The sequence below is a fragment of the Anopheles nili genome, chromosome 3, assembly GCF_943737925.1.
Source record: "Anopheles nili chromosome 3, idAnoNiliSN_F5_01, whole genome shotgun sequence".
In the NCBI taxonomy this organism is placed as follows: Eukaryota; Metazoa; Arthropoda; class Insecta; order Diptera; family Culicidae; genus Anopheles; species Anopheles nili.
Window position 1 is genome coordinate 65,763,163 of NC_071292.1, and position 26,217 is coordinate 65,789,379.

The 26,217-nt window shown below is 49.6% G+C and overlaps 1 protein-coding gene across 1 annotated transcript in view; it reads right to left on the reverse strand.

The window, feature by feature from the left end:
* The window catches only part of LOC128727265 (RING finger protein nhl-1), a 40,113-nt gene extending 22,202 nt beyond the window's left edge, over nt 1-17,911 (reverse strand). The window contains exons 1-2 of the mRNA XM_053821160.1: nt 17,793-17,911; nt 6-146 (exon numbers count right to left, since the gene is read on the reverse strand). Of these exons, the coding sequence (XP_053677135.1) occupies nt 6-140 (135 nt within the window). The 5' untranslated portion in view covers nt 141-146; nt 17,793-17,911. The remainder of the gene's footprint in view (nt 1-5; nt 147-17,792) is intronic.
* Between the last annotated feature and the right edge of the window lie 8,306 nt (nt 17,912-26,217).

Here is a 26,217-nt window from a genome sequence, read left to right on the forward strand (position 1 = left end):
CTCACCTGTCGCTTGACGTAGTCGATCAGGCCGTCCATGCACGGCTCCATGCAGAATGAATGCTGACATGGCAGCAGCTTCGGGTTGCGGTATCGATCGAGACACACGCAACACGTCAGTAGTTGCTCAAACTGCTCCATTTTTCACTGCAACGAGGCGAAAAAAGAAAGGTAAAATTTAACGAGCGTAACGCGGTGCGGGTGTGTGTGTGTGTGTGTGTGTGTGCGTCGGAGAGAACATGACTTATGAACTACAGGCATAAGCACACGCACCAGCGCATGATGGTAGCGGCAGATATTAATATTGAACGGTATAATTGAGCAGGAAACCGAGCACCGAAACAGCACGTTTCAGCGCTCGTTTGTTTCTTTTTTTGTTGTTGCAGAAAGCGCAAGGCACTCGAGTGCAGGCGAGCAAAAATGCAATAGTGCCAGGACGAAAGAAGCAACCAAAAATCAGCCACCTCAACATGGCACGGCATGCACGCGAAAGGCATGCAATTAATTTTCAATCAACCCTCTCCGATTGGGGGACACGCACCGGCCCCGGTGTATTTTGTGGGATTTTTTAGTGGGTTTATTATTTAAATTACACGCTTCTTTTTCAGCCAGCGAATTTTAGCTGATATCAATTTTCCCCGGAAAATCTCGCTTTCCTTTGTGCCGACCGGGGTGCATCGATTGCTCGAGCTCGAACGAACAACGGAATGATGGTACGTTTGAATGTATTTTACCATTTCGATGGTTTCCGCTTCATCACGCCTTCTCAACAGTTGGCCGTCGCTTCTTTCCATCGCTCCGTACATTTTGTATTTAATTAATCCCTTCACAGTTCTTCAATGTTGAAACAAAGGGTCAAAAAGTTGTGACCCTTTTTTATTTGTGGTTTGGAAAAAAACCGTGCTGTAAAATTCATAAACTTGAAAGCTTTGTATTCTTTTTTGATGAGATTTTTTGCGAAAAAATAATCTCATTGGTTCAGCGTTTGAGACAATTAGTTAAAAACTGTTTGATTGCATTCAGTATCAAAGTATTCTTTATTTTTAGTTAGAACATAATTTGAATTTCATCATAGTTTTCTTTTGCCTGGAGCAAGGAATTCTATTCAAAGTCTATTAATAATAAACAACTCAACAAAACCTTTCCAAACGCCCCACAAAAAGCACACAAATCCGTCAATCCGATAGTTTTCAGTCATGCCAAAACGCCGGCCGAGTTGCACCAAATGCACAAAAATCAAGCCCACGTGGCTCTCGTGTCGCTAAGCGGTGTCGATTCGGCGTCGCATTTTGAACGCCAAAATCGCCAAATCTGAATTCGCTAGTAACAGGAGATCATGCGTCGAAGAGGTTGCATGTACCAGCTGGATTTCGATCCAAACATCACTTGTCACTCAAGGGTTACCGAATGTTATCAGTACATATCGTCGATCTTTCCGGCGCATGATAATCAGCATCCCATCTCGTTTGCTCTATTTGCACACTGTAGGATCTTTTTGAGCGTCGTATCTTTCCGGTCATAATTCGGTCGCAGTATTTTGTCGATCATAATAAATTGTCAGGCTGCATACATTAAATCCATTTTCGATACAAAACAAAGCAGCAAACGGTGTGCGATAAATTTATATTATTTAAATCACTGCTCCACTTATCATTGAGCATCTTTTTATCACAAAACTATATGAAAATAGTGGGATGATCAAACACGTTGTCCATTACGCACGCATCACTCCATAGTGCAAGCAATGTCACCTCCTACGCGCGCCTGGTACAAAATATAGTAGCTGCGTTCCTTGTTACGCTCACGTGCTGCTCCCTTTATCCGAAATAGTAATCTTTAAGCCCATGCCGCACGTGTTTTATTAGCAGTGCCAAATCCGGTGTCGTTGCGCGTGGTTCATGCGCACGAGGATTTCGCAAAATTCTTTCGATTAGCCACCATGTCGGAACGATTTGAACGCACGCTGCTAACCGGGAAAATTTCGAGGGCGATTTTGAACGCGAAAAGCGACAAATTTGATGCCGTGAGTAACAAGAGCGCACGTGCCGAGGAGGTTGCATGTAGCAGCTGGTTCATCACGCTATATTATACATATCGTCGATCATTCTGGCGCATGATGATTAGCATCCCATCTCATTTGCTCTCGTTTGCTATCGACCGCCTTGCTCTATGCACACTGTAGCATCTTTTTGAGCATCTTATCCTGCCGGTCAAAATTCAATCCCAGTATCAAGCCGGTAATAATAAATCGGTGGAGAACAGTGGTTTGAATAACAGAAATTTATCGCACACCGTTTACTGCTTTGTTTTGTATCCAAAATAGATTTAATGTATGCAGCCAGATAATTTATTATGACCGGCAAAATACTGCGACCAAATTATGACCGGCAAGATAAGACGCTCAAAAAGTTCCTGCAGTGTGCAAATAGAGCAAATGAGATGGGATGCTGATTATCATGCGCCGGAAAGATCGACGATATGTACTGATAACATTTGGAGGGGCAATCCATTAAATTAAGCGCGATGAACCAGCTGCTACATGCAACCTCCTCGGCACGTGCGCTCTTGTTACTCACGGCAACAAATTTGTCGCTTTTGGCGTCCAAAATCCGTCCTCAAAATTCTCCCGGTTAGCATCGTGCGTTCAAATCGTTCCGACATGGTGGCTAATCGAAAGAATTTTGCGAAATCCTCGTGCGCATGAACCACGCGCAACGATACCGGATTTGGCACTGCTGATAAAAAACGTGTGCCATGGGCTTAAAGATTACTATTTCGGATAACGGCAGCAGCACGTGAGCGCAACAAGGAACGCAGCTACTATATTTTGTACCAGGCGCGCGTAGGAGGTGACATTGCTTGCACTATGGAATGAAGCGTGCGTGATGGACAACGTGTTTGATCATCCCACTATTTTCATATAGTTTTGTGATAAAAAGATGCTCAATGATAAGTGGAGCAGTGATTTAAATAATATAAATTTATCGCACACCGTTTGCTGCTTTGTTTTGTATCCAAAATGGATTTAATGTATGTAGATAGATAATTTATTATGATCGGCAAAATACTGCGACCGAATTATGACCGGAAAGATACGACGCTCAAAAAGATCCTACAGTGTGCAAATAGAGCAAACGAGATGGGATGCTGATTATCATGCGCCGGAAAGATCGACGATATGTACTGATAACATTCGGTAACCCTTGAGTGACAAGTGATGTTTGGATCGAAATCCAGCTGGTACATGCAACCTCTTCGACGCATGATCTCCTGTTACTAGCGAATTCAGATTTGGCGATTTTGGCGTTCAAAATGCGACGCCGAATCGAAACCGCTTAGCGACGAGAGCCACGTGGGCTTGATTTTTGTGCATTATTTGGTGCAACTCGGCCGGCGTTTTGGCATGACTGAAAACTATCGGATTGACGGATTTGTGTGCTTTTTGTGGGACAGTTTGGATTGGTTTTGTTGAGCTTAACCCCTTCACAGTTTTTGCATTGAGGCACATTTAGCGTGCATCTACTGATTTGCACTGCTCGGGCAAAACTGTGAAGGGGTGTTGTTAAGTCAATTGAAACAAAAAAATAACCACCTCGCCTACTTCGTTGCTCAAAACAGGGATACGTTTTTATTAAATGTTGAAACAGCAGAAGTGCTACAAATAAAAAAAAGCATGCTGAATGCACAGATTGGCTCCGAAATCAAGTCCGTTGCCGTTTACCGAACGCGTTCGTGGTTTCCGTCGAGTGGGTTTTGTTTTCGTTGCCATGATGTTTTTGTGTTGTTTTCCACCCACTCGGCAGAGTTTACCGTCCATTCATCTCGCAATTTCCGCCCGAAATCCGAAACACAAATATAACCGTGACGAATCCGAACGAGGAGGACGAAAATGTTGTTTGCCTGTTCGCTTTCGCGTCGCGCCACCACGAGCGCAATTAAAGATGACGAATTAAGCGGCCCACTCTGCGTTTCGGAGCTGCAATAAGCTAACGTTTACATAGTGACGCGCTAGCACCGGAACTGCGCTCCACTGACGCAGGTAGCGTCGGAATCGAAGAAAAAGTAACGGACGGGACACGGTTTTTTAAGCATCCTTCGACGAGGGTGAATCGAAAAGCGTTCGTTTCATTTACAGACGAATGGGCGGGAGTGTGCCTCGAGGCGCCTTAAATCAAGGCGACCCGCTTTATGAGACGATTATTACAGTTTTTGGGTTTAAGTTTGTTAAAAATATTTTGTAAGAAAAAAAAAACCACAACTACAAGTAACACAAGCCGTGGAAAGATGAAATATTTGTTCCTTGATTTTTTCTCGTCCTACAATTTCCCTGTGGAATTTTAAAATAAGTTGCTCTCAAGGCGCGGCTGCCATTCTCGATCACATCTGGCATCGAAAAGCGCACCATCAGTTTGGCGCACACGAGATAAAATAATTGATATGACAAAACCATGGCCCCACGGTTCACAACCGATGCGCGCCGAAAGCGATCTTTCGCTGCGAGACGCGTCCAAATGTGCACTCCAAAAATGGCACATCTGGAAGCGCTTGTCAGTGGGGCCGCATTTCTTTCTGGAATATGAATGAGCTGCTCGGCAACGAAACGGAACCCTGTGCACTCCGTAATACCCTCCGTCCACCAACCATCGTCCCGTGGGGGTGGTGAATTCGGAAAACTTTTGTGTGAAATTTAAATAACGTGTACCGAGAGGACGCGTTCTTCGTTTGCGTCTCGTGGTGCAGCACGGCGAAAGTTTCAGCGCGCAATGTTGCATGTAGCTATTTTATGAACTGCGAATGTTCCACTCCGTCGGGTCTTTGCAGGAAATACGGACTTCCGCTTCTCGGGCGCTGGTTCCGGGGCGTCTGACATGATGGCTTTGTCATGTGCAGCTGCATCCAAAAAAAACTGCCGGCAACCAGAGATTGAACGCGTGCACATGCAGTTCCGATGGTGTACGGTACGGTTAGACAGGGTGCGCCACCGGTGCTTGGGAGGAATTGCGTTGCTTTTCAATCTACTTAAAACTGTGTGCCTGGATGCACACACACACACACGCAGCTGCATATTTGCGCTGGTTTTGCAATTTTCAAAAGTATTGCAACCCCCCCGTGCGAGGTTGCTGTTTGGTTTGTTTTTCGCACGCGGTGAAAACCCACCCTCGAGTTCTCGAGCGATTTCCGAACCAGCGCCGGGTTCGAACATTTTATCCATCGCGATCGCATCACCCCAGCCATAGCGGCCATTTCTATAAATACAGCACCGCCATGAAATACCGATACCGTTCACGGTCAGCAGACGAGCGGGCCTTTTCCAAAGCCGCCCATCACACGCCGCAAAGCCATTTCCCGCACCCCGACAAATCGATCGTGTGGCCCTAAAATAATGTCATTTTCCATCTTTAACGGACGTGCGTCAGCGTGGCCTTCCACCCGGGGACGGAGTTGCGAATTGGTTTCAAGATCGTTCGGGTTCGAGCCGAAACGGAAAGTAGAACACACGCCGCTCGATTTCCCATTATCAGCACTGGGAAACGTTCCTTCCGTCCTTCGGGCCGGATTGCTCACCCGACAGGTCTTTGAACTGGGTGTTGTTCGCAACGGAAACAGATTCGGTTAGACGGCATTGACGGTGCGTTGAGTGAGCAGTCAAGGATTTTGCACTCGAAGCAAGCAGAAAAAAAAAAACGAGCGGCAGGACATCGTGTGCCATGGCGTACTGAAGTGTGTTTCCGGGTGAAGGTTATGAACGGCGAGTGTCTCCTGCGGGTGCTTGAAAACGATTAACATTTTCAACGCCTTTGGGGTGATGAAAGGGATGCTTTGACACGTAACCAGTTTCCATGGCAACCTATTTTTGAATCAACACCACAGCGTGTCACAATAAGTGGTGGATTTTGAACGCTACCGTTAAAGAGACATCCGCTACATTTGCTTGCTGCGTGAAATTGTTTCATTCGCACTGTTTTCAACTAACCCCCGCATGGGCGCATTGTGCGTTTTCCAAATCCCACCCCCGCAGGGTGCTTGGTGTTCGCAAAACTTCCCTTTTGGTTTCGAGCGTTTCGAGTAATTTTCGGTAACCACCAACCGACCGACGGGGAAGCGCAAAAACAAGCGCCGAGCAACGAAGCAACATCCAGCTCGCTTCGGCCATCGGCCTAAAATAAACAAAAACTTCGAAATCGACCGAAGGTTGTTTACCTGTGGCGGGCAGCGAAGGCGCAAAACAAGTGCCGAGCGTCGAGAGGGCCACCTATTAATAGCGCCGGATCGCGATCATTAGTCACGCTCTTAAATAAATCGCCGATTCCGGGTGTAACCGAGAGTGTACCGAGAGTCCCTTAGCCCATCGCAAGCGAATGTTCGCGAACGACTACGGGCACTTTCCACGTCCGCATGCTTTGGAAATCAACGTCATCAAGTGTTAGGTACTCCTTCGCATCAGAGCCAAACGGAAGTTGCTAGCGTGAGCTTGGGATTCGCGAAAGTTTTCCCAGCTCTAGCGGCCCGTCCGGAACGTGTCGGGTAAGGTGAAGGAGCGAGGCTAGGTGAAATAGTTCGGTATCGTGGTTGAAACGAGGCACATCCACACGTACATAGACGTACGCATACAGCGGCACATTGCCACTCGCTACGTACACTAGGCGGCGAATGCGCCGAATCCTGACGTCTAAGTGAGAGGAATAAGTGGTGAAGCAAATGCGCAGGATGCAAAGAGAAGCGAGAACGGTAGGAACCAAATGAAAAACTAACTCCATCGTCGATTATAAATGTACACACCACCGGGAAAGCGCACACTTGGGCGCTCGATTTCATCAGTCGGCAGATGCGCCAGAACGTTCCGGTAAAATGGAGGGCGCAAAGCATTCGTGCGGCAAATATTCCGTTTTAGGCTTTGAGCTTTAAGCACACTTAAGCATACACACACACACACACACACACACACACACACACACACACACGCCCGTGAGATCGCCCGGGTTGGCTGAAAAGCACAAATACAAAAAGCGATAGGGCAAGCACAATTTCATGCTGCCTGCTAACGAGCGACAGCGTAACTAGATTCATGCCACTTGCAGCCTTGCGAGTCGGGGGTTTTTTTTTGGTTTTTGCCTTTGTGCAACTAAACTTCACTACCACTCGCAAAAAAAACGCTCCCCTGCAGCCGGTGCATTCGTGCCGTCCACCTGTGTCCGCCCAGCTAACAACAGCAACAGGAAGCAGAAACGTACTTGTATTTTGCTCACGGATGGTTGGCTTCGGATGGTTCTGTCTTCTCCACGATCCGAGAAGAAGCGATATTGGTTCCGGTTGTCGTGAAAACACACGAAAATAAAACGCGTCAAAACTTTTTCTTCCCTTTCCGGCACGACACCACCAGTGCTCCGTTTTACAAAACTAAGCAAAACGGGTGAATAAAAACTAACTTCCGGATTGACGGTGCGTGCGTTCGTTCGGTTTACGACCGGTCGTTTAAGGTTCGATTGCTGCAAGCGGCAGGTATTTTGGAGCGAGCTCGACAAACAGTTGCAACGGTTGCTCGAGCGTTCGTACTCGCGAACTGCGACAGATCGACTGGTGCAGCCGTCCCAAGGTGCGATCGACGCGAGACAAAATGGCTGCCGTTGCGGTTGGGTGATCGAGCACGAGACTGGGCCACGATCGTGCGACTCCCACTCGCAACTTCGTGCATGTGTGTGTGTGTGGTAGGGTCGGGAATGCTCCTCACTCCAGCTTCAGTCCCCGCTGGTAAGCTTGAGCTGTGCCGACTAAGACAACGCCTAGGGCAACACCGAGCCACTAGAGAACCGCACGCTCTGTGGGGATGGTTTGCGCGCGTCACGATAGTGTGTGTTTTTTGCGTTGGTCTGAGTGGTTTCCACCGGTTCGTGGGGTCCCTAAAAATAGCGCTCTCCTAGCTGCTACGCGATGGAGGGTGAAGGAAGCGTGCTTTGGAAATGGCGACGCAAGGGATCGTGGCCACGATCGTGGCCGTTGAGCGAGAACTATTAATAGCGCGAAAACTCGCCACAAATTTTTGGACATACCACGTACGCCACGAACGCGGGACGTTCCTCGCGAGATCTGGCACATGCTTTTCCGCTTGATTTCCCACGCGTTTGCGTCTGCTGTGTGTGCGGTTTTTTTCTTCCCCCGCACTCTGCAGTGCGTTCACGGTAGTAACGCACCTGTAACGCTACTAAACGCACCGATCGGGAAGGCGACAAATCGAAGAATAACAGGCAGGCAGGCAGAGAGCAAGAAAGAGAGAGAGAGAGACATAAAAAAGGTTCGTGCAAATGGGAATCTCCACCCCATGGCAAGATAAAGGAGGCAGCGATCACCCAGGAACCTAACGTGTACGCCTTCTCTCGGTTGACTGACCGGGACGTTCGTGAAGTGGGTCAGCCGGCGAGTGGTCGCCAGGCGTTCCTTTCGGACCGGTGTTGATGCACAGATGCACCACCATCGCAGACGCCACGAGCGCACGATGATGAACGAGAACGGAAAAGATTCTCCGATGCACGAGCGGCATTAAAAATATCACACCCAGCGCGGAAAGAAAAAGCGCCCCACGAGTGCCGAGCGCAGCCCTGACGGGGGTTGATCGGTTGAAGCGGAAACCATTCCGGACCCGGCAATCCAGGGTCTGACGTTTGCGACATCAAAGGAGTGTTCGCTTTTCTCATCACCAGCACCAGCACGGCTAGCGTTTGTTGCATTTCATGATCGCAAGCGCTCGGCTGCATTTGCATACTTAAATAAGCGCGTTTTTATTTGCATTTCCGCAAAGCAAGCAAGAGTAATAAGGATACGACACGGTTTCGTGTTGTTCATGGAATTCCTCACAACCCATTGAGCGCGTTTTTTCGTTGTTGTTGTTGTATGCCGTAAGCGAAGAAAGCTTGCTTGCATTTTTTATTCTGCCACAATGACGCTCCATTTCTGCTGCTAAATATAGATGGATTTGTTTCTTTTTTCTTCCCCAATCAAAACCGCTGCCCAGGATGGCTCGAGGCGAAGCAAATTCTGGGAAGGTTAGTTTTTTCTTTTTCGTTTTGGTTCGCCAACAAATCAGAAGATTATCGCTTCCACCCCACTGGAGCGGCCCCATCGCGATGGACGTTAATCCGACGCAGCAACGCGTTCGCTTCAACGGTGAAGTTTTCGCGAACTTTAATCGACACGGCGAACGGCTCTCGAACGCAATGAAGCCTGAACGGAGCTGATAAACGGAAAACCGAACAGTGGCCTCGCATTTTCGCTGACCCGCGGGGAGAAACAACCCTGTTCTGCTGTGGCAACACTTTTCTGTCGTTGCCCGATCGGTGCGATAATATCACCAACGCCAGCTGGCCGGTTTCCGGGGGTCCGCTCGTCTCAGGATTGCGACCTTCGCCCTTTTTGGTGAACGAAAGGCAGCTCACGCACGCACACAATGGCACACACACTGTGCTGAGAATAGAGAATCTTTAGGGGTAACAGCAAACACGCGCAAGCTCGACCGGGCTGGCCGGAATTGTGGAATTTTTGTCGCGCGAATGAATTAACGTCAACTCCAGCGACTCGTTCGGGTGAAAAACAATGGCAGGGGAAAGAGAAAGTTTAACTTTTGCAACCCTCCACCGTTCTCGACGATTTCCGCGGTGCGGTAACGAAAGTTTTCCGATTAATCTTTCACCGTACCGATGAGTAGGTGTTTCTGTAGCACTTGGTGTTTTTCTTTTTCTCTTTTTGCTTTAGCCCTCCATCTCAATGTGCCCAGGCGGCCGCTGAACAACGACCAAAGTTTGGTCTATTCACGTTCGCGTGATTATTATTTCGTTATTGAGATGATTTTCCATTCACGAAGATCATCAAACGGCACAGCACAATAACAAATTGTGTTCGCCGATGTCGCGCCGCGTGGTGTGGAAGTTTTTACTGCGAATTCATAATCTGTTCATTTAGTAAACTGATTTTTCATTCATGCTCCTGACTTGACTATGCAAATCATTAGGGGGTTGGGATAAAGTGTCTTTCTGAGCATGACAACTTTAAATAACGACAACGGCTTGACAGGATCAATCACACCACACATCAAGTAGGCGGCGTATGCGATCGTTTTGTCACGTTTCGAGTTCTACTCGCTCTACTTGTCGGACGTATCCCATTCCCATTCCGGTGCGTTGCAAAACAAAAAAACCATCAACATCACTTAGAGCGTTATACACCTGCGAAACGAGCGCAGGTTCGCAAGTTCTTGCGCCTCGTTTTTCCTCCTTTTTGTTGTTTTGGTCTCATTCTCCGTCGCCTTGAACGTGCACTTGGGTATTATTTTTGTCCTCTTCCACGCGATCCTTCTCGCGCGGCTGAAACCGTACCACCATGACAACGATCCGATGGTGGGGTGAACCTGTGCGGAAAAACAAAACCACGAAAGAACGAACAACAAATCGCTACATTCCAGCCGGTGTTGCAGCCGGTGGAAGCATTTCACACCCACTAACCCGCGTCCCGGTCACGTCCTTTTGCTGCTGGTTTCGCCCGCCAGATGGGTGCGTCGATGCGATTCGACATGCGGGCAAGTAGATCCAGCAGACACCGAACACGTGCGCCCAACCGTGCGATGTGTTTGTCCACGTACGCGCCCAATCTCGCCCACGCTCACCTGCTGAGGGTGAGCAAAAGAGACCCCGGGGCCGGGTTTCGCGTGTCTGCGAAATGTGATACATTATTATTTATGACGATAAAAATTTATGACTTTGTTTTTCGTTTTCTTTTTTCGTTTTCTTTTTTTTTTTTTTGAGGAGCGGTTCTGGCCCCGTTGGGCTGATTGATAAAGCGTCAGGTTGCCTGGTTATCAGAAGCTCTATTTTTGTGCCACTCACGTAAGCGAGTCCTTGCCGGAACGGAACCGTTCGTACACTGTGACTGGCGAGCAGAGTTTCGTGTAGCCCATACATGTGCAGGGGGGGGAGTTTAAAAACTTTCTTTTGACGCGCTTAACAACTTAGTTGTGTTAAAATGTTCGCTCATTCTCGAATGGGTGCACACCTATTACCGCGATCACTGAGAAACGCTCGCCAAACGCTTCACTTCGGTGTGTGAACCGTGGTGCTTTTTCCTCTTTGCTGCTCTTTGTTACGGTGGCTGTGAATCCGGTAATTCAACGCAAATGGAAAGCGAGAGGAACAAAACAAAATGGCGCCTCGTAACCAAGGCAACCGGGTAGCATCGGCCAAGCGCGCACGGGATAATTGTGCGTATCAAAACGGCAAACTTTGCACATTTTGCCACAACCAGCAGCGGCCATTTGTTTCCGCGGTAGTTCCGTTTCGGATCGGCCGCACGGAAGTGTGCAGCTCGAAACGAAACCGAAACTCGGTGCCGGAAGCCTACAAAGCGCGCGTTAAATCTCGTCCAACCGCTCGACCGATCGCTCCCTAAGCCCGTGCAATTACGGTGGCGGATCGTAAACCCACCATATTGACGCCCCGGTCGGGATGGCGAGGAGCGAAAGTTTGGGCTATATTTGCCTGGGTTTGCTTGTTGGGAGTTCGCTTCATAAATCAACCGTGCAATCGGGCGGGAGTTGATGGTCCCGCGCTCTGGCTAATTGAGCTGGTTCCGGCACGCGGAGGCGTGTACTTTTGAGCGACGAACGTTTGCACGCGGCAGCACAGGACAGTTTCGTTTACTGGGGTCGTAAAACGGGCAGATAATCGGAGTTTCGATAATCGGATTTGTGCATGATCACGTCCGAGATTGCGGAAGTTTTTTGGCTCAGCAAATTCAAGTTTAAGTGTCGTTTTGTTTCGGACTGTTAAGTTTTTTTTTGTTCGTTTTGAAAGGGGTCCTTTTCTTCCTATTCGTAGCCACTTATGATACCAATGGTGTTTGGAACAGATTGATATTTTTTTCGAGTACATTTAATGCTCCTCGAAATGTATAAACCATGTTTTTTTTCTTTGGAAGAACTTCTGCACCACGAAGAACACACTCCACATCCCTTGGCGTATCCCAAGCATTTAACATGAAAAAAACACGCCGCACCTACAGACCAACCACACGCTAATTGTTCTCCAGCGTGTAAAAGAGCCATCCCTAAGCGCCAGCGATTCATCTGATGGTGCTCATAATGCCCGCTGATAGCTCGTTTCACCTTCAAACGGAAGGCTGTGCAAGCGTGAACGGACCGTGGTCCCGCTGGACCAAGGACAATGGACCATTCTCTTCTTGCGCGGAAAAAGTGTCATGCCGCTGGCAGCCACCGTGTGTTTATTTATTTAACTGTTCACCCCTCGTCCCACCCACGGTTCGGTCGGTTTAGCGTCCGTTCTGCGTTCGTGCTATTACGTTTCACGCGATGGTTGAAGCGATGTCAGGCTTGACATTGCCTTGGCATTGTGTGTGCGATTTTGTTTTTTTTTGTTTTTCTCACCCTACTTCATGCCCACTTTGCCGCTTCTCTCCATTAAGCAACATGATGGACACGCAAGGACACGGACGGATCGTAATGTGTGCGCGCAAAGCGGCACAGAAAAAAAAAGCGACACATCTCACACACCACTCTCATCGGAACAGGAAAAGCGTATGTGCGCATTTACGCACATCTGATTTGTTTTTTTTTTTATACATTCCCTTTCTCATTCTCACTCTATGGCTTTCTCTCACTCTCTCTCTCCCTCTCTGTTGTTAGCAGTGAACGCAACGAGGCTCCATGGCCCCTATGGTGGAATTCGATTATGTCCTTTTACTGTTCGTTTCATGCATACGCGGGCACGAGTGTGAGTGTTTCGGACACCCGACCGATGTTTCGCACACATGCTCGTATTCGCAAGGGAGCAGCGATACGATTGCGGTTTGCTGGTTCAAGGACATGTCGATGTGGTCGCCCAACGCCAACTACTGTTATCTTTGGTTTCTGTGGTTTTCATCGTTCTCTTGCTGTCACTCTCTCACTCTCTCTCTCTCTTGCTCACCCGGTCTATCTTTCTTTCACCAAATCCTTTCGACGCCGTTACCGGAAGCCATCGATAAAATAAATTGATGTCACAAAACCAGCCCGCCGTTGGCTTATGCATATGTAGCTTGCGGCAAAGCATCAGCAAACGTCGGGACCATCCCTACAATGGATGGCCCTTGCCAGGTGTCGTTAGTGTCCGGTGGCCCATCGTCGCACTAAATCCGCCCGAGCACCTATTCAATCTTGTGTTCCCGCACGCCCTTCTCGCAGCGCAATCCGCTGTGCCGGGTATTGATTTTCCCATTTTCCATCCGTTGCTTACTGCCACGTTTGCGCGAAAGGGCGTCGTCGGCGAGCGTGGCATTGATAACAACGACAATTAAGAAGATGAATTGGGTCGATTAACTGTCGCCGTTTGGCGAAACTTCAACACGCTGTTTGCTCCGTGGCAATGGCGAGTCGCATCCCGATGAGGAACTTCCGAGAGGACGATAGTTTTTGTTTTCTTCTCTACCACTGTGTGCGTGTGGCTGTGTGGCATGGCAGTAACCGTCGAGGTTGAGGTTGAGGTTGAAGTAAATTCCGATTTTTCTCTTCCACTGGGTCTCACAGTGAACCGGGTGGCTGGTGGCAATTTATAGGTGCACAATTGACACAGAACCCATCACCGAAAAGTTGCTTCGAATGTGATCAATTTCAATTGAACGGTGGTGAAAAACGCGACAACACATGCGACAGAGCGGAGGCGGAAAAATGGCCGCCGCAAAGCCCGTGCTGGCTGGAAGGGTCGAAGTCGGTGATAAATGGTGCCACCGGATGTGTAATCGGGTTTTATCGCCGTGAAAACCGCCTGCAAGGGTACCAGCCACGGTTCATGGCTATTCGATGCGCGCGATGTTCCAAACCGCTATCAATCACCAGGCGCCTCCATGCCGAGGTAGTCCACACTTCGCACTCGAAGTATGATGTCAGCGGCAGCCCGCGAGCTCACTTTCTCTCCCTACATTTTGCCAGCACTGCGCACCGAGGGCTGACGATTCGATCATATTCGGCATAAATGGCGTTCGTGGTGTATGGCGGTGAAAAAAAAAACAAGAAAAGAAATGCGCCTCCACCAGCACCGAACGACATTTGGTCGCGTATCGCGCATTGCCGCCATCCGGGCGCAACAGGTTGTGCTTTGCAAATAGCCTACCCTACCAGGCGCACGATTCGGTGAAACGTTCGATTTTCCTTTCGCTGGTCGTTTTCGCATAGCCCACAGGCAGGAAAGAAAAAGCGGCTTTGTTTGCCAATCACAGGACCCCGGAGCAGGTTGTAGTGTGTCTTTTGTGGCACCAAGCACGACACTTTCCTCGCGATTCGGTTTGCGGTAAGATGGCGAAGAAAAGCGTCTCGCGGCACTAATGCTGCACTCGAAAGCATGCATGCGTACACCGTACACCGTACACACACGACCATACGAAGCTATTTTCCCGCAACGAGTCACGCTGAATCATATCGCCCTTTTCGACCGAAACGACGGCGCGCACAGTTGCCAAACGACGCTCCGTGTGCCAAATGAGCCAACTCATGGACACACGACCATGAGATAACAGGGCCGTTTTCCTCCTCATAACCATCATCGATAAACAATCACCGGCGGGGCGTAATAAATTGGTCTGTGATCAGTGCGCGCTCATCATAACTTTGCGCGCCGTAACGACCCGCAATTCAGAAGATTGCCGCTCAATTGAAAATACCAGCGTACAAATTGAATCGCGCAAAACAACTTCCCGCCTCGCCCGGTCACTCGAGACCGTTCGATGATGGGGATGGAAAACTTCCACGCGAAAGCATCGTTCCGGCAGTTGATCGACTTTTCATGACCCGGGCGCCATCTCGGGTGCCCACCCGTGGTTTCATCTTCACATCCCGCACCCAAGCCCGCTCGTTGATTATCATTTTATGTTTCCATTGTGGCGCACAAATACCGTTGCCGTAGCTGGGTGCCGCCCCTGTTGCATTTCCGAACCCGGGGCGATGCTGAAGCGAGCAGCATAATCCGTCTTTTCGCACGAGTGACACGAAAAACTGCCCCCAACACCAAGCCGATAGCAGTCGGTACGCCACAGTTTGCCTACCAATTGAGATCGTTCGGTGTGCGGTTTTTCGTGCACTCATCTCCCAACCCACCGTTTGGCATTGTGTTAGTGTATGGGCGCCTAAGGACGACTCTCGAAAGGGCATCCAAAGCTGGAACGAAGCGTGTCTCCCGCAGTTCGAACCATTCCTCGTCTGCTCGACCCCGTTTGGGTAGGATGACGATGATGTGACTCTATTTTTTTTTATTACATTGCGCAACATATCTTCCACAATTGAAGCGTCTATGGCAAGAAACTATCGGTCGTCGAGAGCGAATCACCACCGCTTGCGTTCGAAGGAAATCACCGCGTACAAGGACCCGACCAGACTATGGTTACGAGGGAACGAATACACCCACCCACACACAGACAGAAAAAAGAAAATAAAACCAAAGGAAACTCCGGCGTTACTGTTACGCCATCGGTGCCATCGGTAGTTTGACTTCACCGAAATGAGGCGGTTTGGCGTGGTTTTTATTTGATTTCTGTCTTCTTGACGTCGCAAATTCCGGAAAATGTTGCAACACATTCTGACCGTTCTTTCGGGGCACTAGTTTGCATGGCGGATTGGCAGGCGTAAGCGAGAACGGCAAATGAAACCGAAACGTGCCGTTTCCCCGGTTCGCTCGGCAATCAATCTCCACCGGACAGGGTAAGATTGGCGCTGGCAAGTGGCGTGGAATCGGCAACGGAAAATTAGGGCAACAACAGAGCCCAACACTGGCGGCTTGGCGTTGCATTTCACGGTCAATTACGGGGCGCGCAATCGAGCGGGGCTGTTATTTGCAATGCATTACGCAAGCACTCTTCGGCAGCGGAAGCGCAACCACCAGCACCAGACCACACGCTACCCGGGGGACAAAGCGCCACCGGAAGTTCCGCGGGTGGCAAACCCTTGCAATCAGCGCAGAGACGCTGATGATATGATACGCCCACCCGGGCCGCCCCGATGCATAAGGGTGCCAATTTGTGCAACAATTTCCCGAGCATTTAGCATCGGCACCGGCGCGCCTCTTAATGATGGTTTGCTTGTCCACGGGCGCGATGAAAGCCACCGTCGATTACCGTTCACGCGTGTTTGCGCTGGAATGCATCATTACTGTTGCGCTAGCAATCACACGCTGTAAGAGCAGGGGAAGACCAAGAACTAAGTGCTACGGCATGGGTTTTTGCTAGGGCCTGGCTTTGAGTCACGTCTCCTTCGCTCGCAAAATCATGCAAATGGAATTTTCTGTTGCGCATCACTCGATTTATCTAGCCAGGTTTGAAGCAATAGTAGGGAAGCCAGCGATGGGTGTTAACCCGAGAGGGTGCCATCTAACACACACACACACACACACACACACACAGAACGAAACGAACGCGCACAGTCGTGCGAGGAAAGCAGCGGGCGCTGTTACACAGGTACGAGATAAAAATAAATCTTCAAAAATCCGAAGTTCTTCCGTAATCGCGAAACTACCACGAACGTTCGGTCGAATTGCGAGTGCTCGTTTCTTTAACGCTTGTCCTCTTATAATTCCCGGTGGTATTTTCTCTCTTGTTTGCTCATTTCGTGCCAAAGATTTGGCGACACTGGCACGGGGTTTTTTGTTTGTTTTTTCGTCGCACGATAGAAAACAAACACAGATTCCACAAGTGCCGGCAAACTGTCCCCAAGCATTGCGTCTATTGCTGCCGTGCGCCGGTAGTAGTAGTAGTACGGAAAATTTGCCATAATTGATTTGCAAACATCGGTTCCCACCACGAAAGCCAGCAGGGCAGTAGTTTCTACAAAACGGCATCGCAGCACCGCAGAGAGCCGGCCTCACCGATCGTTAGGACCTTTGCGAATGTGCTGCTGAATGCTCGGCTACCGAGCCACGCTCGGTGGAACCGCTTAAGATAATTTCCCACGCAAAGTGGGACCGCCCGTAACGACGCAAGTGCGAGCGATGGCGTTGAAAATGAATCAGACGGTCGGCTAAAAATAAAGCACCCTCAAACGAGACGGCGAAGGAAAATGAAGACGAACAAAATTTGAATGAAGAAAAAAAAAATTATCCTGCCGTTAAATCACCATCACCACTGGCTACGACCGTCAACGACGGTGCGGAAGGCATGGGCACTGGGCCCGCTTGGTTCATGTGTAACTCTTTCGCAATGATCTTCAACCGCGAGGGTGTGTGCCCTTTGAATGATTTACTGGCACAGTGAGGGCGATTAATCTTTATCATCTCACTGTACCTTTCTAGCTTCCGGCGGTTGTCGATGAAGCCTCCAACAGAGAATTAAACCACGCGCCGATCCTCCGACGGGTGGGAAATGTAAAAACTCTCGTTCACCCACTTGCTTATGTTTTATTTTCTGTACACCACCCACGAGCGCTCGCACGAGCAAATGGGTTGAACAATCTGCGATTAGTCGGTGTCGTCGGTGTGCTGTTGGGTGTTGCTGCCTTTTCGAACCATCCGCCAAGGAATCGGTCAGCACTTTTATGTGCTTCAAAAATAAGCCAACAGTACGGCTGCGGCTAAGACGAGCCGGAAAATCCACCCGGGTGACCAACCACCCCCGAGAGAGAGAGAGAGAGAGAGCGTGGTGTTTTGCTCGTGGTTCGTGGTTCGTGGTGGTGGGTTAGAACTAAGCGGTAGCGGCAAAATTAAACAAAGCTTGAACTTCACTTTCGGTCGGTTTCAGCATGATGCTCAAAAGCCATTTCGGTGGTGCGGTTCTACTCACTTCTGCGGTATGCTACGGCCGATGGGTTCGGTGGAAAAACGCCCCGGTAACAGCTCCGTGAGTGTCTGTCACGACACCCACGGGCAAGTGGTGGAGTAGCTCGAGAAAAACCACTGGGCGTAGGTGGCTGCTTTTCACTTCACTATTTTATTTGAGGTTTTTATTTTACACTCTTTCACAAAAACACCCACACACACTCCTTTCTGGCGAATTCAATCGCCCTGCCTGCAACGTGGTGCACGCAAATGCATCACCGGCACACGGCACCCAGCAAGAGAGCGAGAAAGCGAAAGCAGAAGTGAGATTAAAGTGTGCACTTTATAGAATCTTTCCACACCAACGCACTGCACTTTCAGTGATCGTGCACAAGGGTCACTCCTAGTTTCCATTAACGCGCTCCAGCCCAGCGCAGTCTTGCGTGTTTGTGTTAGACCTACTCTAACGCACGGTGCCCAGCGAGCCTTTCAGTGCATTCTTGGGAATTTGTGCATTGCATTTGATGGAATGAACCAGTTTGCAAACCGTCAGCATGGGTATGTGTGGTGGAAAAAAAACACACACACGCAAATAATGCCGCTGAAAGGCCCGCGAGGTACTTTTGCTAGCTTTTGTCTAGCCAAGTGGTACGCCGAGAGCGTTGGAAAATAAAATTGAAATAAAATCCCCGCCACAGGTTACGCACGAAACGCGAAGGAACGGGCCCGAAGGCCTGCCGTCGTTCGACTGATGGCCCAAATGGCCGGCCAGGCGCGGGCGAGCTCGATGCGTATCGGTTTTTGCGCAAGTGGCATGCGCACTCGCCTATGCTGACCGTGGGTAAGAACCGCCGCCCGTTTGCCGTGGAATGTTGACGGTGAATGGCCGGTGAATCGCAGAGGAAACATCCCCAAAACGAGTTGGGCGTAAAAGCGTCCACTGTTGAGGTCGCTTCCCGAGGGTGATCGAAATGTGGCCCGGCGTGGCGCATGTCGATGTGTGTGTCGAACGCACATTTTTCGATGCCACCACGAGCACGTTTCGCGACGCTTGAGAGTATGCGAACCTGCCGCACTATGTTGCCGCGTGTGGTGTGGCTGCGAGTTCGAGAGATAACGAGCGGGATTTTTGTTTCAGTCTGATCGTAATTTTACTTATGCTATCAATCCATTCGTTCGTTAGCTCTGCAGTAGTTCAACCGCAAGGAACAGTGCGGCAGTTCCTCTGGCCAAGCTAAGCGATCGTTACGCCGTTGCGATCATATTGGCGAAACGGAACAACCTTGCTTTATGAGGAAAAAAGTAGAACGTTTAATATGATGTCATGAAAATACGCCTCGTTTCACCATAGTAGGCGGGTAGCTTTTCTAATAAAAAAAAAAAAGACTGACCTGTCAAAACGGACCACGCCGTTAATCATGGCAATGGCATCATTGCGAGGCAATCATTGCTGTCAAAATAATACGCAAGATGGCGGGTGCCATAAATTATTAGAACATGTAAACAAATTTGCTTTAAAATGTTCGCTACAAATTGCACTGCTGCTGCAGATGCTTTAGTGCCGCGATATTACTATTACTCCCACCAATCGGTAAGGACGTTAGACAAAAGATGAAAGGACAACCATCGACAGATGGAGATAAGTTGTTGTCGAGTGCTCACGAATTGAGTGAAAGTTATGCACCATCGCCTTCCTGGAAAGCTATACAAAATAGATGCAACAACCGTACTATAAATGGAGCCTTAGAGCACTTTGGTGTCCTTGCTTTATCTGTCGGTTTACTAGCATAGTAGTGCGCTTGAGATACAGTTACACGTCTTTGCAGGGTGGCGCACAAGGAGCGACTCATCGCCTTCACCGTCAGCATCCGTTGATGGCATTGAACACGTACCGGTTGAGCTGCTTGCACGTCGCCGGCTCCCAAACTTTCCCTGTCTTTTCGTGGTTAAATTCAGCTTCAATCCAATACCTCGGCGTGTGTGTGTGTGTGTGTTTGAAAGAAAGAGTAAGAAAAAAAAGGAAACCAACAAACACGAAAACACGGTGACGAGGTTGCGCATGCCGTCAGACGGGCGGCAAAAGTGTACCATCAACGAACCAAGCGGGCGAGTTCTCGAGCACCTTCTCGCGTGATGGCGGCCCAACCAGTCCTGCCTTTTTGGCGCATCGCGCGTATGATGTAATATGTGGCCGCGCGCTAGCTGCACACGGCGACAGTCGATTTGCGGGAAACTCGAGTACCTGTCTTGTTGTGGGCATGCCTTTTTTGCCGTTCGCTCGTCACTTTGCGCCGACGGTGAGGAAAATAATCTACGAGACGCATCGATGGCCACAAAACAACACGTGCAGTGGAACGGGTCCCTGGCAGGAGGGCGAAGCTTTACGATGCATCAGATGCTGGCGGTGGCAACTCTTTTATCTGAAGCACTACAGCGGCCCGCTCGTAAATGGATGGATTTTTCCACCACGCTAGCTGTCGCGGCCGTTGCAAGTGGGAAATGCTTTTCCCGGCGTTGTGGGAAAAACAAAATCATACACCTATCATTATTTCCTTCGCTCGTCGCCACGAAAGTGTAACGTTCGTTTCGACGGATGTCCCGGAAAACGCTTTACGCCGTTACGGAAACCCCTCTCATCCAGAACGCACGAACGAAAGCGGCGGATTAATAATCACCAATGCGTCACCGTTTTTATCTGATATCCACGAAAGCCACTGCCCTAAGACCAACGTGTCTCCGATTTGATTTACAAGCGAATAGCAAAAGCACAACGCAAAGGTCACAAGGCGCAGTGTGACGACACGATGCGCGATTTGTAATCAACACGCAAACGTAACGAAGTAGCGTGTTCGATCGAGAACAGCAAAAGAAACGAAAAGAAAAAAAAAAAATGGTTGAAATAAAACAGCATCTAGCATGTCGCTGGGGCACCCGAAAATTGGGGGGCCCAAAATTCACTTCCCCACGGGTGACGCCCACAGCCCAGAGCGACGCCTACGATGCGCTCTCAATTCCATTTTCCCATTTAATCTGATTCCGGATCATTCCTCGGATTACACACGTTAAATAAACATTATCTAATCCCGACGATGATGTAGAAAATGTTGGCCGGGCGTGGGAGCAAAACGCCGCAGAGAAGGAGAGAGAGAGAGTGAGTGAGAGAGAGAGAGAGAGAGAGAAGGAAAGAAAAAAAGAAAGACGCCCTCCGGAATTCACACCGCCATTGGCCGCATAGTTCGTACTTCACCGCTGGCGTGCTTCGGTCGGTCGCAAGGTTGCATCTTGGCGGGTGGGAAAAGTGGGCCTCCTTTATGAGGGGGAGTGGGAGTGGGTGGTGGAGGGAGCTTGGGAGGGCTCCTAAAAATAAAATTTCAATCAAAATCCACCCCACGCCCGGTGTGTGCCGAGCCGCGTGCACAGCATTAGGGATGGCACTTTTCCTTCCATCAATTCGCTGCTTTCTTTCATCGTTCGCCGGCCATAATCGCGTGCCGTCGAGACGTTTTTTCGCGATCCCCGCCCGCGTTTGTTTATTAGCGCGCACATTTTCCACCGAATGTGAGCTGATTGTGAACGACGCCTCTGGTTTAATTTTGATAAATTGACGTTCGGGCCCGCCGACGATCCGACGATCCGAGGTGGGAGATGTTGTTATTTTCATTCAACTCGCCCCCCCCCGAGGGACCAATCCTTCCCGGGTTGGAACCTGGCGTGGGGATGGCTGGGGAAGGGGGCCAGGTACCACCACTCACCACCCCATACAGGTAGATTTTCCCCCCTTCGGGGGACCTTCGCATGCGTGTGTGTGTGTCGGTGACATACCGGTAGGCGGTAGGATCTGTTGCTTCTTTTCTCGCACAAAATCCGACAACCTTGAGCTGAGGCGGCTCAAGCATCCTTCGACGGCTTACACTCCTTACCGTATAAGCTCTCTCTCTCATTTTTTTCACGTTCTCTCTCTCTCTCACACGCACTCTTCTTTCTGAAGCTCCTATCATCGTGAACGATTTGCCTTTGAATGTGCGAGCCGGATTCGAGGTCACGATGAAATTTACAACAAAAAGCGATACCACACGCTCACGCAATTGTTGAGCGCTAGGAACAAATCGGCCACCGATCGACCGCTGGTCGCAAAAACCGCTGCCAGTTTGCATGATTTGTGCCATTCCGGATCGTTTAAAAGCAAGTGCGGCCTATCGGCCACGGTTGATAGCTAGCAGCCCGGCAGGCAAATGTTGACAGACCATTAGCAGGATTGACCTAGGGTTCGGTCGGTAAACCACGGTGTCTGATGCGTTCTGGTGGCATCTCGACACCACACCACATGAGGATCGTCTCGCCTGCTAGGGTTTGGGCAGCTCGCAAGGAAATCTGGAGCGTTGTCCTTCGAGCAGCAGCAACAGCAAATAGTTTCTCGTTCTTCGACAGCACACACCTAGACGGGCTCCCGGAATGGTGCGCGTACTTACTAACACGGCTCATCGTAAATGAATGGTACTTGATGTAATGGAAAGCTGCAAATCTGTGTTTTCGTTGCTCTTGATTGCGATGCTACCGAGCGTACGCACCGTCGCGCCAAAGCGAGTGTTTTGGTAGTCCCGTGGCTCACGCCGAAGAAGCTCGATGGTTTTACGCTCTTTTCTGCAAACAGTAAGCAGTGTGATTGCGAAATACGCGGAAAGCTATGTCAATTTGCAGTAATTAATTACGTCAGTTTAAATTTAACTGAAAAATGTGTTTCGCTTGTGTGTAGAATAAGTTGCTCTTGAGCTTGGCTCAAGCTTAAGCTTGGTGTCACTGGAGAATCGATTCTTCTATCAAACATCATTGCTGCTTCAATGCGGCGAGTGTATTTAATGAGACCCTCCGCATAACACTGTAACAACTGTAACAAGACTCTGCAATCGTTCTGTGGCGGCGTGTAATGGGTTTCCCGATTTCCGCTACATACTTTGGTGATTTTACGAGCAGCACTAAGCCAGTCGTCGATTAATGAGATGCAATTTCTCTTCGGTTTCCATTGACGTTGAACAACCACTGCCCCAGTGCTCCGTGGCGTACTGTGTTAAGACAAATATTGTTTTAACGCTCACGAAAGTTGCATCACAAACGGACGGTGGATAAGCGCAACATGATCATTCCGTACGACGAAATCCACCGTTTCTCAGCGAAGCACAGGCTCTACATTACTAATCCTTGTGCCATGCCATGTCCTTGAGAAGTATGCGTCAACATTGCCCTTGCTTTTTTTTTTGAATCAGCTTCGACTACTGGCTTAGAAATGAAAATTGAAAACGTAAACGAACGCCAAAGGCTAGGTTCACCCGCAGAACGAGTGCAAATAAATTATGCATTTTCACAACCCACCCCCCCTAGGCGCCCAGCGCTCAGCTCAATTGCGGAAAGCGGGTTTCGTTAAGTTATGCGAAATTCGACTGCAACCGGAGAGTGCAGTAATAAGGGCTCATGAAAAACAAAAGAGGTGTGAAAATAATAAACAAAAAGAAAACGCTCACCGATCGGAAGAATGGCTCCCGAACAAACAAACCACCCAGCTTGGGCTTGGGTGTGAGATTCTTCTCACGAATCGGCACCACCGGCAGCATCTCACGGTGAGCATGTGTCTCACCATCATCACCGTCATCTCACGGTGCACAACTCACCTGCAACTTCACCATTTGAGCAGTCACTCACGGTTCGCATAGTTCGCAGGACGCATGCGTTCGAATCCGCGCGATGGCTTTGCTGGGTGTGTGCCACGTTTGAGTTCCGTGTTCGGGTGCAACACTTGGCAGACACATTTTGCCCCTTCGTGGGCCGTGGCTTTCCCCAAAACGGAAGCTGCTGGAGGCTCGCTTTATGCGAGACCTTGAGGGAAAACCCACCCTCGTTGCTCTATTCCCACCGGGTGCGTGTGCGTGAGACTAGACATCGCCATTACTTTCACCACTCATCCCGCGGCTCCTGAGCATGAAAGGGTTAATTAACGCTGCCGTTTTGTTGGATTTCCAGCACACGGTTCGCACGGTGGCTTTCCCCAACTTCCACGGGCGAGCACCCGAACGGAAATGCGGCATCGTTTACTTAACGGCGCATAAAAGCCAGTCCATCCCGCCCACCAGCATTAGACGGGATTTCTTTGGTTTGATGCGTGCAGCTGCAGCTTTGTTCTGGCCGTGCTGGTAATGCACACTCTCCCTCGTTCTTTTTGTTTTACCCGACCCTTCATAGTCGTCTACAGTTTAGGTCTCGAGTTTGGGTACCATACGGGACGGGTCAACTTCGTTGGACTTCGTTGTTGACCGATGGCGCGCCCGCTAAAAGAAACTAATGGTGGGCCATTTACACATGAATGGATCATTACTGGCAGAGCGAGAAATGATTAGTAGCCGCAATTAGTGTTTCATGGCGGCAGTGACTTGGTGCTGCCTGTCCGTGTGGTCAAAATGTTTTGCCGGCAAACGACAAAAACCCACCGAATCCTCGAGCGGAAGGAACCTACGCGTACGTGGATGGGCCCGTTAATATTGCGCACCATCCACAGGTACAGCGAGAATGAGCTTCCAATCACACACGCGCACGCACACGTGATCCGGCCAAAGCAGAATAACAGTGCTTAAATATTAACTACCTCATAAAATGTTAGTTTGCTGAAGCATCCCAAAGCATGCTCGTTTAGTTCTCATTTATTGCTTACCTTGGATGACTTTCGGCCAACGATATTGCTATTGGATTGGCATTGGAACATTGTGACTCATACATGGTGATAAAAGGAACGATGCGGTCCCGTAGACGGATCGTACGAATGAGCTTTGACATTTGAAACATGCATTTGTCGGTGTAAAATAAAAGCTCTTCAATCAGCATACCTTTGGGTTATATCATTAATCATCGTGTGAAGAGCATTCGTTAGGGAGGAATCGAAACCCTCCAGATTTGTTACTGAAGCACCCTTATCTCATAAAAAGCCTGCAATATCTATATATATACCTAGCGAAGGCTCTAGCTGCTCTATCGACACAAAGAGAGAGAGAGAGAGATACGATGTTTCGCATGAACATGAGTAGAGGTCCTTGCATCCTTAATCAAGGTGCCAAAGCAGAATAGACGTAGGGAACGTAGGGAACTGGCAAGTGCTTTAATTATAATGTTAAACTTTCTTCCACTCAAAACCAATTCGTTATCAGACATCAATCCTCATATCATCACACACATATCGCCGGCGATGAGCAAAGACGAGCTCACACTTTCGCCGTGCGTTCTCAATTCTCATTCAATTATCCGTAATCCATTTTCCAGCTGCACCCCTGGGGTGCATGGGTGATGGAAATTATCCAATTTTTCTCCTCGCCCGCCAGCAACAGTTGTTTGGCGAACCGCGCACCAGAACTCCGCGCGAACCCAGTGGCGTGTCGTTCGGTTTCGACTCTAAATTGTTGCACGCGCCATTCGACCGGAATCGAGCCGCCGACGCTCAGTGCGTCCACCCATCTCAGGATGGGCTCTCAACCACCCAGGCGTGAGGGTGCCCACAAGAGCCCACGAATGGGTGCGATTTTCACTCTCGTTTTCCACCGAACTCACCGGCTCCGGATGCTGCGTTCGCGCCCAACCAACACCGTCATGATCATCATTAACAGCATCACTATCATCAACATCATCATCATCAGCGTCCCAGCCGTTGCAAACTCGGGACGCTCATTGTGGCGAGTGCTCGCGAGCGTCTCTGGAAAGCGAGACCCCATTCGAGATGGCTTCCGATGGGTGCGATCCGACGGCCGTGCGTCAGTCCGTCAGTTCAATTCGGTGCGCTCGGTTTGCTCTCGAAATTCCGGCACGGTAAGCACGACCGCCGTGTAGGCAGGCACACCGGAACCGATATCCTCACAAGTCCTGTGCGTTTTTGCTGCTGTGGTCGATTTTCTGGTACCCCCGGTTGGATGGTGAAAATGAACAAAACTCACCCGGCGTGCGGGCGGGTGTGTGTGTGTGTGTGTGGGAGAGCTCCACAAAATCGTGACGCAGCTGTTGTGCAAAGTCCCAGCTAAAAGGAAGGACCTCGAAGTCGGAGGGCAATGAATGGATCGCCTACTGTGATGGCTTCTGAAGGTGTTGCTACGAATGAGGCTCGTCCAAGTAGGCCGTTACCCGAGGCTACTAATGTGCCAACGGTGTGAACTGCTGCTGGTTTTTTTTTTAAACACGGCCAGTGTTTGTGTGGTTTCCGCGAGTTTAGCGCCGAATTTCCGGCCAATGGATTTGGATTTGGACACCGCCCGGTGGTGCTGGCAAAGTGAGTGACGTTGGACGTGTGGCTTGCGAGTGTGCTTGCGCGTGACAAATGCATCCAATCGGTGAAAAACTGTGCTTGTACGGTTACATGTGTAACTGTGTATGTACGCACGCGTGTGTGTCTGCTCAAACCCACTAACAAATGCTGCAAAGGAAGC